This window comes from Oreochromis niloticus, linkage group LG7, assembly GCF_001858045.2.
Source record: "Oreochromis niloticus isolate F11D_XX linkage group LG7, O_niloticus_UMD_NMBU, whole genome shotgun sequence".
NCBI classification, from domain to species: Eukaryota; Metazoa; Chordata; class Actinopteri; order Cichliformes; family Cichlidae; genus Oreochromis; species Oreochromis niloticus.
Genome location: NC_031972.2, coordinates 11,098,350 through 11,115,543, shown reverse-complemented (window position 1 = coordinate 11,115,543; position 17,194 = coordinate 11,098,350). Strand labels below are relative to the sequence as shown.

General features: G+C 38.8%; 1 protein-coding gene across 5 annotated transcripts in view; it reads left to right on the top strand.

The window, feature by feature from the left end:
* ttc28 (tetratricopeptide repeat domain 28) overlaps positions 1-17,194 on the top strand; it is a 145,928-nt gene that overhangs the window by 110,069 nt on the left and 18,665 nt on the right. For 4 of the 5 annotated variants that reach the window (XM_025909040.1, XM_025909043.1, XM_025909042.1 and 1 more), the window contains 12 exons: positions 4,123-4,319; positions 4,400-4,553; positions 4,637-4,808; positions 5,362-5,530; positions 5,630-5,793; positions 6,551-7,039; positions 8,360-8,552; positions 8,701-8,781; positions 8,942-9,194; positions 12,934-13,043; positions 16,002-16,131; positions 16,371-16,598. In XM_025909040.1, the coding sequence (XP_025764825.1) occupies positions 4,123-4,319; positions 4,400-4,553; positions 4,637-4,808; positions 5,362-5,530; positions 5,630-5,793; positions 6,551-7,039; positions 8,360-8,552; positions 8,701-8,781; positions 8,942-9,194; positions 12,934-13,043; positions 16,002-16,131; positions 16,371-16,598 (2,340 nt within the window). The remainder of the gene's footprint in view (positions 1-4,122; positions 4,320-4,399; positions 4,554-4,636; positions 4,809-5,361; positions 5,531-5,629; positions 5,794-6,550; positions 7,040-8,359; positions 8,553-8,700; positions 8,782-8,941; positions 9,195-12,933; positions 13,044-16,001; positions 16,132-16,370; positions 16,599-17,194) is intronic. The other variant, XM_025909041.1, reaches the window with a different exon arrangement.

Genomic DNA, 17,194 nt, shown 5'->3' with positions numbered 1-17,194 from the left:
ACAATGTTTATGGCCCGTTTTCTAGAATTGGGCTAGCTGTAGCCTCTGTCTTTTAGAATATGTACATGGTTCATGTTGTTTAATAAGTTTATATTAAAATGTATTCATATTTTAATAAACGCAAATCTTGAAACAGAACTTGACTTTGGCCCAAGAATCTCCACCCCAAAACTCCACACCTTTATTCTCACTCTAGCTTGCATTTGAACACTGGCAACTATGACGTTACCTTCTTCAACTGGTATAATGGCAGAAAATCTGTTAACAAAAGTTATTGTTTTAGTTGGCCTAATTCACTAGAATATAAAATCTATATTTCCATATATTGTGGTTTGATATGCAAATGCTACTACTAAGCAAGTTTGACGCTGTTAGGCTTTCTTTGTGTGAGCTGGTGTGATAAAAATAAAATGCCACAGATACAGTAACAGGTATCATGATGGTGGTTTTTAACTTTGTTAACTAAAGCTTTCTGCTTCAGGATCTGAGATAAAGATCTGACTATTTTTCCACACAAAATAGATCGCCTACACCAATCTGAGGCATTATCAGAGTAATTGTCAAGGTCCTTGGTCAGTGACCCAGTGTTTTGTGTATTATTATTGTTATTCTATGATTTCTTCTTTGTACATGACTTCTAGTGTTCTGATTTAGGTTTTTGTATTCTAGTTCTTACGTTTTGTTCCGGTGCCCTCGTGTTTAGTATAGGTTTAGTTCTGTGCCCAGTCTGTTTCCTGTTTTACTTTGAAGGTCAATGTATTCTGTTTTCCTTCCTCCCAATCTCGTCTTCGTAATTAGTGTCACTTGTGTCTCCCAGGTGTTTGCTCTTTGCCCTGTTCCCCTTCTGTATTTAGTGTCTGCGTGTGTTCCTGTTCGTCGTTGCATCGTCCCTCATACTTGCCTGTGTGTTCTGTTTCAAGCTCAGTTTCTAGCCTTCCCAGTTTAGTTTCTGTTTTGACTTATGCCAGCAATAAAGCTGAGGTCTTTGAGTTTGATTTTCGCCTCCACGAGTCTGCATTTGGGTCCTACTTTCCTGCCTGCTGTACACAGACCATGACAGTAATGGGTTATTGAGATACAGTGGCTTGCAAAAGTATTCGGCCCCCTTGAACTTTTCCACATTTTGTCACATTACAGCCACAAACATGAATCAATTTTATTGGAATTCCACGTGAAAGACCAATACAAAGTGGTGTAATCGTGAGAAGTGGAACAAAAATCATACATGATTCCAAACATTTTTTACAAATAAATAACTGAAAAGTGGGGTGTGCGTAATTATTCAGCGCCCTGAGTCAATACTTTGTAGAACCACCTTTTGCTGCAATTACAGCTGCCAGTCTTTTAGGGTATGTCTCTACCAGCTTTGCACATCTAGAGACTGAAATCCTTGCCCATTCTTCTTTGCAAAACAGCTCCAGCTCAGTCAGATTAGATGGACAGCATTTGTGAACAGCAGTTTTCAGATCTTACCACAGATTCTCGATTCAAAGACCGGAAGTTAAGGCCCAGGTGACACACAAGGAAGAGCATTTACCAAAATAAAATAAAGTAGAAACAAGGAAGGGAACTTACACACATACAAAACACAGAAACACACACAAAAAAAAGAAACACAAGAATACAATGAATACAAGAAACGATATCCGTATAAGTCAAAATAAAGACTATAACACAACATACATTATAAGAACATGGGTCAGTTTACTTGTGGACCTCCTCAAAGACCAATTGTTTTAAAAAAAAGAAGGAAAATTGTCAAACAGAATTGGGCTGTAATGGAAATCTTAGCAAGCTTTCACTTTGAATGTAGCCTTACTTCTAACCTTACCTTAACCTTGTTTTTGTTTTTTTCATTCTACTTTGTACTAATATGCCACTACAGGGAAAGCATAATTATAATTTTTTTCTTTCAATCTCCTTACAATCAGGCTTTGGGTATACATTTAAATCACACTATATAGCAGTAAGAAGGAAGATTACAGCTGTTCTATGTGTTGTGTCTTTTGTGTTCAACCTTGATTGAAATGTGCTTGCTGTGATGGAAAAAATTACACACATCATTCAAGTAAAAGTCATTGCATTGACTTTCATTGTGAGCATTTGCAGGTTTCACATCTGCATTCAACTTTAAGCAGGACTTTACTGATGAAGGTAGACCTCAATGTATAATGTGCATGGTTTTTATATGCCAAAGGAAAAATATGCCAATGAAATGGCAAGACTTTGATTTGTGCAATGTTTGGAATAAAGTCTTACAGAGGAACTAATGTGCTCATTTTCTACTCTGTTTTTATTATTGGACTCTAAAGTAGTATTCCATGTTTACAAAATTACCATTATTAATCTTATACTGGGCTTTAGTGCAACCCCCAGTTCACCCGTTGTGTAAAACAAGCCATTTCAGTTCCCTTGCACCTCCTTTTAAGCCAACTTTCTTTTGACTGGCTGCTCCTCATAAATAAAAACATGAACAGCAAGTGGGCAGGGATTCTGTATGATCCAGGCTCTTTGGCTGTGATTCCAACCAAAGAGCCTGGATTTTCACTCTTATATCATGCAGAGTAGAAAAAACTGTTCAAAACATGGCTCAAAAGAATTAGTTATAGATACACTGATCTCATTATTTGCAATATGTGGCCATATGCACAGTTTGAGTATCCAGCACTGTAGCAGAGTGTATCACAGAAAATGAAGAAAAAAGCAAAGTAGGTACATTTTAAATTGCAAATAACCAGTGTACACAGTTGTCAGTTAAATGCAGCAGAGTGACAAGTACCATATTTTGGAGTACAGAAAATAACTAGCATAAAATGTAAATTTTCATTCTCCTCTCTTGTGCCCCAAGTTTCTTCCTTAACTATTCTCTCTCCCAACTTTTGTCTGTTCTGGCTCCATAAACTGGGTTGTTGACAGCAAAGACACATCATGACAGAAGAAGTTGGGAAGGCGACTGGGACTTAAGTTTTCCCAGTTCTTTTTCCCTGGACAGAGAGACTGATTTCTGCATGTGTTATACTAAAGTTTGAAGAGACACAGCAGCAGATATTAATAGATTTGTTGAATTTCCCACTGTAGCTTTTTAATTATTCACCACTCTTCTCATATCCTTTTTACAGTTCAAGAAACCATGTGGGCATTTATATTCACCACCATACACATGCTGCATATTTATAACTCTTAATGTCGTTTTGGGAATTTACTCTGTTCATCATGGTCCCTACATGTGCAGTAATTGCTGTTTGATGAATCCTACAAATCCAAACAGCGCTGGATAAACCATTCTACAGAGCTGTGGAGACTTGAGACTTGGAGACAAAAATAATCACAAAACTGAGGACTTAAACTTCACTTGTCTGACTTCCTTGAGCCTGGACTTTAAAATTCCCCTATGTCCATGGAAGTTTTTTCTAGGTTTCATGACCTTGATCCTCTGAGATGTGGGTCATTAACAATAACTGTATGCTTTCAGAATATGTCATTTTTGTTCTTCTTAAAAAATGTTGCCTCCAGTCTTTGTGGTTTGGTGAAAAAGAAAATAATCATTTTAACTAACACGCCTAAATATTGATTTTATTGGAAGTGGAATTATCAAAGAGTTGTCTGACCAGTTCAACATTACAGCTTTTTGTGGTGGTGACCATTTTTGTATACAAAGTCCATTCCTCTTGAAATGGACATTTGGAGGAGTTTAAATGACGGGGCTAGGTATAGTGCTGTTTTAAATTAAACAAGTTAGAAACACAAAATTAAGATCATTCTTGGAAAATCAATCATTAGGATGGACTTGCCAGAAATTGAAATGAGCTAGCTTTATTTTAATAAGAGCATTACCTGATACAGCCTGTAGTTGCCATGCTACAAGACTTCATAGATTAGATGTATTACCTGTGCGCTTTGCATAGACTTTGTTTGTCCTATTGCAATATTTTTGTCCATGCCACTTGCTAAAACATATGGTTAGGATTAGTGTTGTGACTAAAGGTGAGAACATGACCGATCATAAGAACGTTAAAATGTTGTATGCTAAAAGAGATTAAACTTGGAGTTTACCTGCATCTTAATGGTTTCCTTGTTAGTTCAATAGTTTGTGTTTTTTCCTCCTCTCATCTACTATCACAGGCATCATACACCAGATGAAGGGAGAGTATGAGACTGCGCTAAAGTTCCACAAAGCCCACCTGTCCTTCGTCCAAGAACTTTGTGATTACGCTGCCCAGGGGAGGGCCTATGGCAACATGGGCAATGCCTACCACGCACTTGGCATGTACGACCAAGCAGTCCAGTACCACAGACAAGAGCTGCAGATCTCTCTGGAGGTAAATTTTATGACCCTTTTCAAAAAACATGTGGACGATCATGTGGAAAACAGAATCACGATGTGTCTTTGTGTTATCAGGTGAACGATCGTCCATCTCAGGCATCCACGCACGGTAACCTTGCTGTGGCCTACCAAGCGCTGGGTGCTCACGACCGAGCTCTCCAGCACTACCTGCACCACCTGACCATTGCACGAGAGATGCGAGACACTCAAAGTGAAGCAAGAGCCTTAGGTAAACCAGTCAAGAGATAAATGCACTTGAGTTGAGTTGAATGAAACATGAAAAATATTGGGCACCGTTATTTTCTTTTGCAGCAAACTTGGGTAACTTCCACAGCTGGAGAGGTGAATATGCTCAGGCCTTGCCCTACTACCAACAGTACCTGGTTTTGGCGCCAGGTTTGCAGGACTTGGAAGCAGAAGGCAAAGTTTGCCATAACCTAGGTTATGCTCACTACTGTCTTGGACAGTACAGAGATGCGGTCAGGTCAGAGACTAAATAAACCTCACAAAACTCAACTTCATATAATGAAAATGACCCTGTTGGCCTTATTAAAATGTCAAAAAACACATGTTGTGTTTTCCATACATACATACATACATACATTCATCCATCCATCCACTACTCCTCCACATCGAAAGGAGCCAGCTGAGGAGGTTTGGGCATCTGACTTGAATGCCTTCAGGATGCCTCCTGGCCAAGGTCTTTCAGGCATGTTTTACCAGGAGAATGCCCTGGGGCTGTGCCATGATATGCTGGAGAGATTACATCTCTAGATTAGCCGGAAAGCTCCCATGTTCCCCAGATGAGCTGGAGGAGGTAGCTGGGGAGAGAGAGGTCTGGGCTTCTCTTCTTAGGCTACGACCCCCACAACCTGGCCCAGCAGCAGAAAGTGGATGGATGGATGGGTGGATGGGTGGATGGATGGATGGGTGGATGGATGTTAATAAGACTTTAATTTCTCAATTTAAGGATTTATGCTTTTATATTACATCGAAACAAGATGCAAAATAAAAAAGAAAAGTTTTACATTTTCCAGGTATTATGAACAGGATTTGGCCCTGGCTAAGGATCTCCAGGACAAATTAGCACAGGCAAAAGCCTACTGCAACCTTGGTCTGGCCCACAAAGCACTGGGGGAGTACAACAAAGCAGAGGAATGTCAGAGATATCTGCTCTCTTTAGCACAAGCCCTGGACAACACACAGGTCACCTGTTAATGGTGTTTTCATTTCATAAACCTTGAAATTCTGTCCTTTGCACAAAATGAGGTTGTTAATCAGTATCTGTGTGATTATATTTGTCAGCAGGCAGTTTTCAGGGCCTTTGGGAATCTTGGTGATGTGTGCGTGTGCCGGGGTGATTTTCCAGGAGCTGTGAAGTTCTACCAGCAGCAATTAACCTTGGCTCAGAAGGTCAATGATCAGAAAATGGAGGCTGACGCCTATTCAGCACTTGGTTCAGTTCACAGGTGATAAAGTGGTTAACCAGTGTGTCAACCACACACAAACAGTGCATGTAAAAAATGAACAAATGAATGTGCTGTATTGTTTTAAACCCTAAGTTTAGTAATATAGCCATTCCTGTTTATTGGAGGCAGTTGAAAGTTTGTAGAGCTAAAATATTAACTTACCAGATCAAGCTGCAGAGATTGTGCTTCACACAAGCAGAAATTTACCTGCTAATTAATGCTTACATGAAAGAAACAAAAATCTGCACAATATTATTACTATGTACTTTTCAAGTGATATTAAATATTGTTGTGTTATGATCATTTTATATGCCAAACTATAATCAAATATGAGTAATTAATATATTGGGGAAAGCTCAGCTGAGTTTATAGAGGCAAAAGGGACATCAATTAGAGAATGTATTTATTTACCTTTATAAAGCCACATGCTTGTGGACCATTTTTTTGTAATGCCTGCTATTGCCTGCTATATACTTTGGAGTTACAAAGAAAAAGCCTGTTTCCAAAAAACATGTGAGTTTAAAAAGTATTAACTTTCCAAGTTGTTAACAAAGAGAAGTAACATATAAGCATCCATCCTTTACAACAGACTGGCTCTACAATAATAAACCACATGAAATATCATACTATACAAAGGACACCAGGTTTTGGCTATAACTGATGTGTGACTTTCATATGCTTGTTCCATGATGGTCGTAACTGAAGTAGTTCCCTTGATTCATCTTAATTCAGTGTTCTCACACTTTTTCCCACCTAGACTTCTCCGCCAGCTGGATACGGCCTTGTCGTTCCACAGCCAGGAGTTGACCATCCGAAAGGATCTAGGTGATCAGCAGGGGGAGTGCCGTGCTCTTGGCCACCTAGCAGCTGTTCATATGGCCTTGGGAGAATATGCTACAACCTTCCAGTGTTATGAGACCCAGCTGGGCCTGGCACAGGGGCTCAGGGATGCCCGTTTGGAGGCACAGGTCCATGGAAACATGGGCATCACCAAGATAAACATGGGATTGTTTGAGGAAGCTATTGGTTATTTTGAGCAGCAGCTGGCCATGCTGCAGCAGCTAAGTGGAACTGAGAGCATGCTAGACAGAGGCAGGGCCTATGGGAACCTGGCCGACTGCTATGATGTTTTGGGAGATTATGAGGAGGCTATACAGTATTATGAGAAGTACTTGACAGTGGCTCAGAGTCTCAATCATGTCCAGGACCAAGAGAAAGCCTACAGAGGACTTGGCAATGCGCACAGGTAGGTGAAACTAAAATCAAATTGAGAACAGTTTTAGTTCAAAGTTAAACCACAAGGTTACACCAACAACAGCTCATGGCTCAGACGATACCCTTCTATACATGCATTTGATAAATTTAATACAGGGCACACTATTAGGGTACTACGCATCTGCAAGCCACTTTGCAAACCACCTCCAAACCAGCTCTTCTTTTCTTGCTGTATCTTCCTGTTACTGATGCTTGCACTGTTCCAGTCAGAAAACAAAAAAGCATTTAATGTGATTTAAATAAAAATTCTGTTTTTAGAAACATACAAGGAGATTGCACTTGCTGTCCTGATACACAGTGTTGTATGAGGGGGGTCATGAGGAGGTGGAGAGTCTAAGTCTGCCATGACCCATAAAGCCTAATTGGCCAAATTCATTTGAAATGAGCAAGGCTGAAATAATCTATAGTGCATTTAATTTAAATATCACTATCAATTCATTTCATAACTTAGTTTTATAATTTCGTGTCTTGTTTTTGTTTGTTTGTTTTAAAATTCAGTTATGTTCTATTACTGAAATAAAAATTAAATTAAAAATTTTAAATGATTCTCCATAGACCAACTGCTTCTCTTCCTTCTTTCCTTCTCAGCTAACTCTAGTAAGAGGACAAATAAAATTAAGAAATTTTTCAGTGTTTTTAAGTCTCCCTGTATTTCCCGCTAAATGTAGAAATAAATTCACACCTGGTACAGTGCTGCAGACTTCTGTTTACATCAGCGTAAAAATGTATGTTCTGTTTATTTATGTTCTATCCTATTAGTTAGGATACACCTTTCTAATACAGAATAGCATTCGTGCAAGAGTTTTAAATGAGCATTTCTTGTCACAATCATTTTATACACATTTTTAATTAGAGTCATAATAAGAATAAATACAGTCAGAACTCTGTGGTGTATTAAAAGCAAAAAGACTTTTTCAGACACATATCCCACAGTGGGCAACTCTCATATGATACAACATAAGTAATGCTCACTGACAGAAGAACAAGGCTTACTGTTGGGTTTACTTTATCCAGCTGTTGCTCCTGTCGTCTGGAGTGTGAATGAAATAGTAATGTAGAGTGGAGATTTAGAACAAACCTTTGTAGACTTTCATTCTTTAGTTTTTCTCTGAGTAGATATAAAGAGAAAAATGTTCTGTATACGGACCAACTTGCCTTCTTTTCTTTAGATGTTGCAGAAACAACAAAAACAGGAGGCACGCTTTCAAGAACAAACAAAGTGCAGAGAAAATGCATTATCATACAAGGTCTTTTTCCTCCCCTTCTTGTTCTCCTCCCTCTCCTATTTCAGGTCCATGGGTAGTCTCCAGCAAGCATTGGTGTGTTTTGAGAAGAGGTTGGTAGTAGCTCATGAGCTAGGTGGTGAAGGAGGAGGTAAGGCTCAGGCTTATGGGGAGCTGGGCACCTTACATAGCCAGCTGGGCAACTATGAGCAGGCCCTCTCTTGTCTGGAGCACCAGCTTAACATTGCACGCATAGCAGGGGTAAGTTTTCACCAGCAAAATGTTCTTGTTTCCGTTTCATATTGTTTTTTTGCCCTGTTGAATATGATAAGTAATATCATATTCAGGGGGGAGATATTAAAAACACATTATGCCCATAGAATGAGGTAAACTCTGTTTGAACTATCAGGATAAATCCCTGGAGGCAGAGGCAAGCAATGCACTTGGAGGTGTCTATCAGTTGATGGCAGACAACGAGACAGCTCTACAGGTGTGTAGAGATTCATATCATATCACATTCGACATTGTATATGCAGAGGATAGCCCCTCTTGTTATGAAATATCTTTAATTATACTAATTAACAGGGAAAACATAGAATTTATCAATAGTCAAGCCTCTCCTCTAAGCAACCTATTTTTTCCTGATGTAGTGGCACCAAAGGGCTTTGGAAATAGCAGAACAGACTGGATGTGTCAGGGGCCAGGGTCGAGCCTACGGCAACTTGGGACTGACCTACGAAGCTCTAGGGAAGTACGAACGGGCAGTAGTCTTCCAGGAGCAACACCTGAGTGTTGCAGCACAGACCAATGACCTGATAGCAAAGACTATGGCCTATGGAAGCCTGGGAAGGACACATCATGCACTGCAAAACTACGCGCAGGCTGTAATGTACCTACAGGAGGGTAAGACATTAGCTACAACAATTAACAGTGAGCATGATGATATTGCAGTTGCTGTGTTTATGTATGAAAGTTTAAAAAGAACAAACCCCTGGGATCCAAAGATACTGGGTATAGAGGCATGGCAGCTTTGATTCACAGCTGTCCCAAGCAATCAGTGTCTTTTTGTCTCCATTATACCATTTTTCTTGCTTCCAGAAGTATTATAAACTTAAGACAAATATTGCTTGTTTGATCTTCAAATAGTTTAACATTTTAACTTTTATTGGATGTTGCACTGCCTCTATTTAGAGATATGAAATAATATTAATGAAATTGAATTAAAATAGAGAGCACAGATAACTCTGTATGTAAATAACTATAAGGGCCTAGTCCTCACAGTCAGTCAGAAACGCCTATGCTTACCACACTGACCCTAAGTTGCTCTTTTCTATAAGATTAAATAAGCACAACTGCTTAAAATTAAGGGGAAAATATTGCAGCACTGCATGTAAATAACAGACAGTCTTACACGGTCTAAGAAACAACAAAAACAGGAGGCATGCTTTCAAGAACAAACAAAGTGCAGAAAAAATGCATTATCATACCAGGTCTCGACCGCATGGGGGAGGGAGGCAGCCCCCATGCCGTTCCAGAGGTCAACGCGTGGGAGGGACCCGGTCAACCCGAGCCAGAAATTTCAACTTTATTCTCAAAATGATCAATAGTTTTTTATTTTTCTTACTCCTTTGTACATTTGAGATCATAAAAATGGTGGTTGTGATTTTCAGAAATAACTCTCCAGTGTTTACACAATGGCTGATGGTGTGATTTTCATTGGTTGGTGATATAGAAGTAACATTGATAAGTGCGGTATTTGTCCAAAACTACTTTTTAACTGATAGTCTAGTGTGACGGGGAGAAAAGTTATGCACTGAGGACATTTAGAGAGCTGTCATTGCTAAACGTCATAGGACTTATAAAGAAAATAGGTCCCGGGAGCATGAAAATCGCTGCCTATGGACACAGCCCCCATTGCTCCATCCAATTAAGTTACCCACTTTTCTGGTGATTGACAAATCTTAATTGACTAATTGCTCTGTTGCTTTGCTAGATTCAACAACACACTGACAGGGTAGTGATAAAATTAGGTACAATCATAGGGTTTAACATATTCCATTAATACTAACAGTAGTCTTTACAGAGTTGTAAAACTTTAATTTAAAGGAAATTTGTGGGGCCTGTGTACCCATCTTTTGTGGTCTTGGGTGTATATTTTAAGGAGACAGAATTATTGGGATCATTATTATTATTATCAGACCAATTGACAGTGATTTTCAGTCCAGTTCTTGTGTAATTTGGGATAGTTTTTTCCGTATTTCCCTTCCTTAAGAATTGCCTCTTGACAGTTAGCATCCTACCAAAGATAGACTTTCTATATCCCACACTTGGGAAATTCCCTTGGTGTGTTAAGCAAAGGGTCGGGAAGAATAGGTGGAAAAAGTCGAACAAAAAAATAAATGAGAATAATTTTTTTTTTTTTAAGCCAAAATACTATACGAGAGTGATTTGTGCCATGTACAACTGGTTGCCATATACAGTAAAATACACTCGAGGAGATGTCACAGAGATTTTTTTTTTTTTTTATCTATTAAACTGCAGTTGGAGTGATAATATACACATATATATTTTAGCAGGTATTTATCTTGTGTGAGTATTGTACAGTCAGCTGCCGGAATGAAGGACCTATGAAAGCAATAGTTCATCTAGGTCCAGTTTTCTCAAAAGTTTTTAACACACACTGGACACCATGCTAAAACATGCCAGGTTTTTGGCTATTAGCTCTTTGGGAATCACCTTGTTGATGCAAAATTAATTTTTTATGTCTGTCAAACTGTGCTATATTTTATATTTTATTTTTACTGGAACTAACTGTGTGTTTTTTGCAACAACAGCTTTTTTTTCTCATATATTAACACTGGTTAATCCCTTTTTTATGCTTGAATGTGGTGCTATGTTTATGAACAAATACTTACTTTTGTTAATGTGTGGGTATTAATGATTGTTGCCGTCTGTGTTCATTAGGGACTAGGTCTGGCTTTTTTGCGGGTTACAACCAGAAACAGTGAGGAAAGCCACAAACTGAAAGATATAAATTTTTTCTTACTGCCATCTTATATTAAGTACATTATAAATACATGATTGTGAGTGCTGAAGTGCTTATTAATAGTTTGATAAACAGGACACAAAAAGGCCCAAGCCAGGAGTTTTATTATCTGGCCTTAACTAAGTGTTTTTATTGTTTAAACCTGACCAATTAATTTTCTTGCCTAAAGCTAATCCAAGTAATTTTACTTAAACCTAACCAAGTCTGTCTACCACCAAGCAAAAAATTATGTCATTTTGCTTCCTAACCTAACCAGCAGCAAGAGAAACAATAACTCAAAAGTCAAAATAATGCCAACATTCAACATTTGTGTCCAGGAACAGAAAACAATTGAGAAATTTTTGTGTAGGAACACTGTTCACTAGACTAAATTTCAAAGCTTTGAGACCAACAAGAAACAGTTATATAGCATACTGTTTGATACCAATGTCTGAATCAAAAAGCAGCAGGATAGGAGTTTTTGATCTAAACTTTTCCACTGCGTTCAAAAGCACTATACATTTTTGACATGTATCTACAAACTTGTGATGAAAAGCGAGCAAAAACTTAGTCACCATTTTCCCCCTGCGGTCGTACAGACACCATGTAGGGAGGCTCTGGCTCTTAGCACATACTTTGATCTATGTGTGAGTATCTTCTTTAAAGTCGGAGTTGTTTAAGACTGAGAACATTGCTCAGAACAATCCTCAAGAAGCATGAAAGGTATTTATGAGTCTGACACAGGCTAATACAGGATCAGTGCTCAGCTGTTTACCCTAGAGTGTGGTTTCCTTCAGGCAGGTTGTTGCCGATAATCCTGTTTGATTTAACTACATCTCTAACTAGACTTCTCTTTGGAACACATATTTGTGTCTCATCAACCTTGTTGAAAATAATCCCATTTGGATCTCTTTCCTATTAAAAAGACATGTGCACATTAAAAGGCTGATAAAAATTAAAATGCAGTCTAATTGTAATGGATATTTAAAATGAGTGACTGGGTTAATTTATGAACTCATCCAGGCTTCATCGAGCCTCTAAGACAGAGTCATGGTTTGTCACTTGGCTCACAGATCCTCTGGATTTTAATTGATCATTAGCTCGACAAGCAAAAAGAATTTCAGCTCAGAGTTGAGGTTAGGACAGAGTTAAAAAAAAAATCACTTGTGTGTCTCCAATTAACTTTCCCAACCAATACTCACACAGACCATCACAGGCCCAGACAGAGACAAACAGGCAGAGAAGCGTGAAGAAAACTTGATATTTGATGAGCTTCTGCACAATCTGAGAGCCTAATGAGAACTAAATACAACTTGCTATGACTGCCTGCGTCTTCGCAGCAGGAGTAGATGAAACATATCTGAGACGAAGGAGAAGATTTCAAGACTTTTGAATTGAATTTGAATCAGCTGCATAAAAAACAAGGGTGAAGAAAGACAAAAGAAACAGTGGGAGAAAAAGGAATGGCAAATGTGAGTGCCGCTGGCTGAGTCAGTAAGAATTCACTTCAGTACAGCAACAGTTGTCACAAGCGTCAAAGTGCCAGGACTTTGAAAGAGATGATTTTCGTATCAGCCTCTTGGAACTAGCGTCTGATCTCTTCTGCTGTTTCCCCAGGTCTGCGTCTGGCAGAGCAGTTAGGTCGGAGAGAAGATGAAGCAAAGATACGCCATCGCCTGGGCCTGTCTCTTTGGGCCAGTGGAAACCTGGAGGAATCACAGCACCAGGTGTGTATGTGTATGCATTTATACATGTATTCTCAGCTGCAAAGATGCAATTTGTGTGTGTGGATTTAAGATTTAAGAAAAACATTGTTAAATCTTGTGAAACCTCAAGGAACCATTTTCCACCTTGCCATCTGAAAATGGGCACTGTGAGCACTGGGTAGATCCAACTGAAAAAGCAGGATGGTAGCAAACTGTCAATTACAATTTATGAACCATAAAGCAAACCCTTTTATACTGTCTTTATAGACTCAAACCATTATGGGAGCTATAGGAACCATATTTTACTAATTAACTTACTTGTCTCACAGCATGAAGTTACTCGTTTGAACCTGCTAGATAGCTGGTGCCTTTCTGTGTGGAGTTTGCATGTTTTCCTTGTGCCCATGTGGGTTCTCTCTGGGTGATCTTGCTTCGGTTCTCTCTGGGTGATCTTGCTTCCTTCCATAACCCAAAGACATATGTATTAAATTGATTGGTGACTCTAAATTGGCCATATATGTGAATGTGAGTGTGAATGGGTGTACCCCTCTTTTTGTTCTATAAGTAATTAAAGATACAGCCGGTGATTGTTTTTAGATTATTTAATATAAAAAGGGATATTGTACTCATAAATATACATAGAATAATGTGCAATTATATCTTCCACGTTATGCCATTATGCCTCCAAATTATGCCAGCTAATGTTAGCCACGAGTGTTTTTAAAATCATGCTTTCCCTCAGAAAAACAGTTGGGTTACATTCTCACATCATATGAGAGTTTATTCACCAAGTGTTAGAGTCCAGCGTTAGAGCCACTTCAAAGAAAAGTTTTACAAATGCCTAACAGTAACTAACAGGCTAACAGAGAGCTTTGGTTTTTCCTCATTATTCTTTGTTTCCCAGCTTTGTTTGCATAAGTGAGAAATCCAGTGTAGAAGTGTAGAATACTGCTTAAGACTGTTTTAATCTATGACAGATAATAATTTTCTCTACTGCATTACTATGTCTTATTGATATCCGGTATTATTATCGAATTTGCATCGTTTTTATTATATAAACTTTTGAAAGATATGACAGTGTCAGGTTTGCTGTACGGCAGGCAGGTTTTGGACACAAACACAGGACTCTGAAGACAAAACATAAACTCAAAAGGCTGCTTTATTGCTGAACTTGAGAAATTTAAAATACATAACACAAATCTAAGGGAGAGAGGGAGAATGGGAGAGGGAGTTACAGTCCAAGTACACACAGTAACAGGTTAAAGAAGTAAATAAATGACCCTATGTATAAATACTCAGCTAGAAGTAAGAGCCCAGAATGCTACCTAACTAAATGCATTCTATCAAAATGGAATATGTGAGTGACGTTTTTAATATAGGACTACCTATGATTATAATTTGGTTATTTCATCACTCAGACAACCCAGACCATGGACTGCACAGAGCACACAGCTTGAGGGAGAACATGACAAAGGACAAGGGGAGACATACAATTAATACACAGGCAGTTGATTAGGGGAAATGGAGACGCATGGGAACACAGCTGAACTGAATCTGACTAATGAGGCAGGGGAAGCAAAACTAAACATAATGCATATGGGACAAGGGACTATTAAATGAAACAGGAAGTAACAAACACTGAGACCCAGACTAAAACATATGAACTTGACAGAACTGCCAGGGTTCTGTCAGGGACACGACTGTAGAGACAGAGAGTTAAAGAGGGAGAGAAGAATGACTTCCAGGAGACGCTGAGAACAAGACACAGAGATGAAACTAGGACACGAAAGGGAATTAACATAATTAAATAAGAAACCATTAACTAGGAAAATAAATAAAACTCAGAGGCACTAGGGAAGTAGAGCATAAACAGAAGGTTATGGAACTCAAACAGAAATCTTATCTTAACCCAAAATAAACCTAAAGACCAAGAGAAGGAGAACTGAACTAAAATAGAAAGATAATCAAAACAAGAAAACCGCAAAACATTCTGAAAACACAAAAACCTTGGGCCAGCAACCAGGAACCATGACAGTTAATATAATTTAAAACTAACACCGCCTTCAGTTTTTCTTGGTAATGGTGCCAAATCAGATTTTGTCATTTAACACTAAAGACAATTTTTTAAACAATTTAATGTTTATTTCTTAGTTTCTTTCTATTTCAGGAAAACAAAGTAAATTATTATTATTTGGTGGGAATAACTGGAACTGCAAGTTAAGCGACAAGGAAAAGAGAAGAGAGATACAGTCTGTGTAGACACAGTAACAAGTTAAAAAATTATTTATATATATATGGCCATATATAAAAGTACATATATAAAGAGCCCCGAATTGATAATATAACATGACTACATGCATTCTATCAAAATGGAATATATCTGAGTGATGTTTTTAATATAGGACTACCTATGAATACAATTTGTGACTGTGTGTCATTTCTTTTTCTTGCTGTATTGTTATTGTAAGGTTCTGTACTTATTAAAACTAGCATAATGACAAACATTAAACATATCATAACAAAATCTACATTTAAAACTGTTTTAAAAAACTATGCTGTAAATAAAATGAAAGCAAAAACTGAAAATACTTTTTAACTATTAGAAAATGCACAATTATAATAATTTTGCTTCTCCATTTCATGGTGAAAAGTGAGCCAAAACACTTACAACTCTTGCTGTGTGTTTATAGTGCCACCCAGTGGCCAGCACTGTACCTATATGCTCAAACAGGTTTGAAATGAAGCCTGGCCATTTAGATCACACAATACACAGAAAATAAATACAAAAGTTGTTAACAAATAACAAATGCAGGTGATTTACAACAAACCATGGAGACACATTAAAAGGTGTGAAGAGTATAAAAATGTCTTCACAGCCTAAATCCAGTTGAACACTGGAACAATGGATGGTTTGTATATTTGTGGATTGGTACTGTTGATAATTCATTGCAATGTATGTTTATTTGCTGTTTGTTCCAGTTATACAAAGCATCTATGCTATTTGAGGCAATTCGTCATGAGATGCAGCACAGTATGGATTACAAGCTCTCCCTGTTTGATCTGCAAACCAGTTCGTACCAGGCTCTCCAGAGAGTCCTCGTCAGCTTAGGTGACAGAAGTGGCCTCTTGACCTATTGTGTTGTTTCTTTGTGGCAAATGACTACATCACTTTGTATGTTAGCTGTTCTCATTTTTACACCTTATACATTGGTCTCTGCTAATAAGGCACAAATGATCACCTAATGTCTGATAGTTGTATTTCTTTATCAATGCTACCACAATAAAGAGTCTGCTCTTTCAGATCTGCTCCTTTTTAACTCACAGCTCCACGTGTTCCTATTCTTTCAGGCCGGCACGATGAGGCACTAGCTATAGCTGAGCGAGGGCGCACACGTGCCTTTGCTGATCTCCTAGTGGAACGCCAGAAAGGAAGTCAGCAAGCAGCAAGCACTGACCCTTACATCCCGGTCACCATAGAACACATCCTGGAAACAGTCAACAGTCAGAGGGCCATGGTTCTCTACTATTCTCTGGCAGAAGGCTTTCTGTACAGCTGGCTAATATCTCCAGGCACAGGTTCACTGCCACGCTTACACAAACTCAAGCTGATCAGTTTTATGAAATTACTGAAGATGCTTTTTTCATTCAGATTCAGAGTCGTAGGCTGACAAAGTTGCCTTTAGGAACATGGAACATTACCTTTCTGGTTGGGAAGGAGCCTGAGGCTGCTCCCTTTAGCTATCACCAAGAGTTGGCAGTTCGTCTTGTAATCGGAAGGTTGCCGGTTCGAGCCCCGGCTCCGACAGTCTCGGTCGTTGTGTCCTTGGGCAAGACACTTCACCCGCCCGGTGGCGCCAGTGTCCGGCAGCCTCGCTCTGTCAGTGCGCCCCAGGGCAGCTGTGGCTACAATGTAGCTTGCCATCACCAGTGTGTGAATGTGTGTGTGAATGGGTGAATGACTGAATGTAGTGTAAAGCGCTTTGGGGTCCTTAGGGACTATGTAAAGCGCTATACAAATACAGGCTATTTACCATTTACCATCACCTCTGCTTCCATCTCACCCTATTCCTATCATAATCTTCTATACTCAAACCTCTTTCGTGACAATTTTAAACCTCTCCAGTGATCTACCTCTGTGGTCTTCCTGGCAGCTCCATCTTCAAAGTCATTTA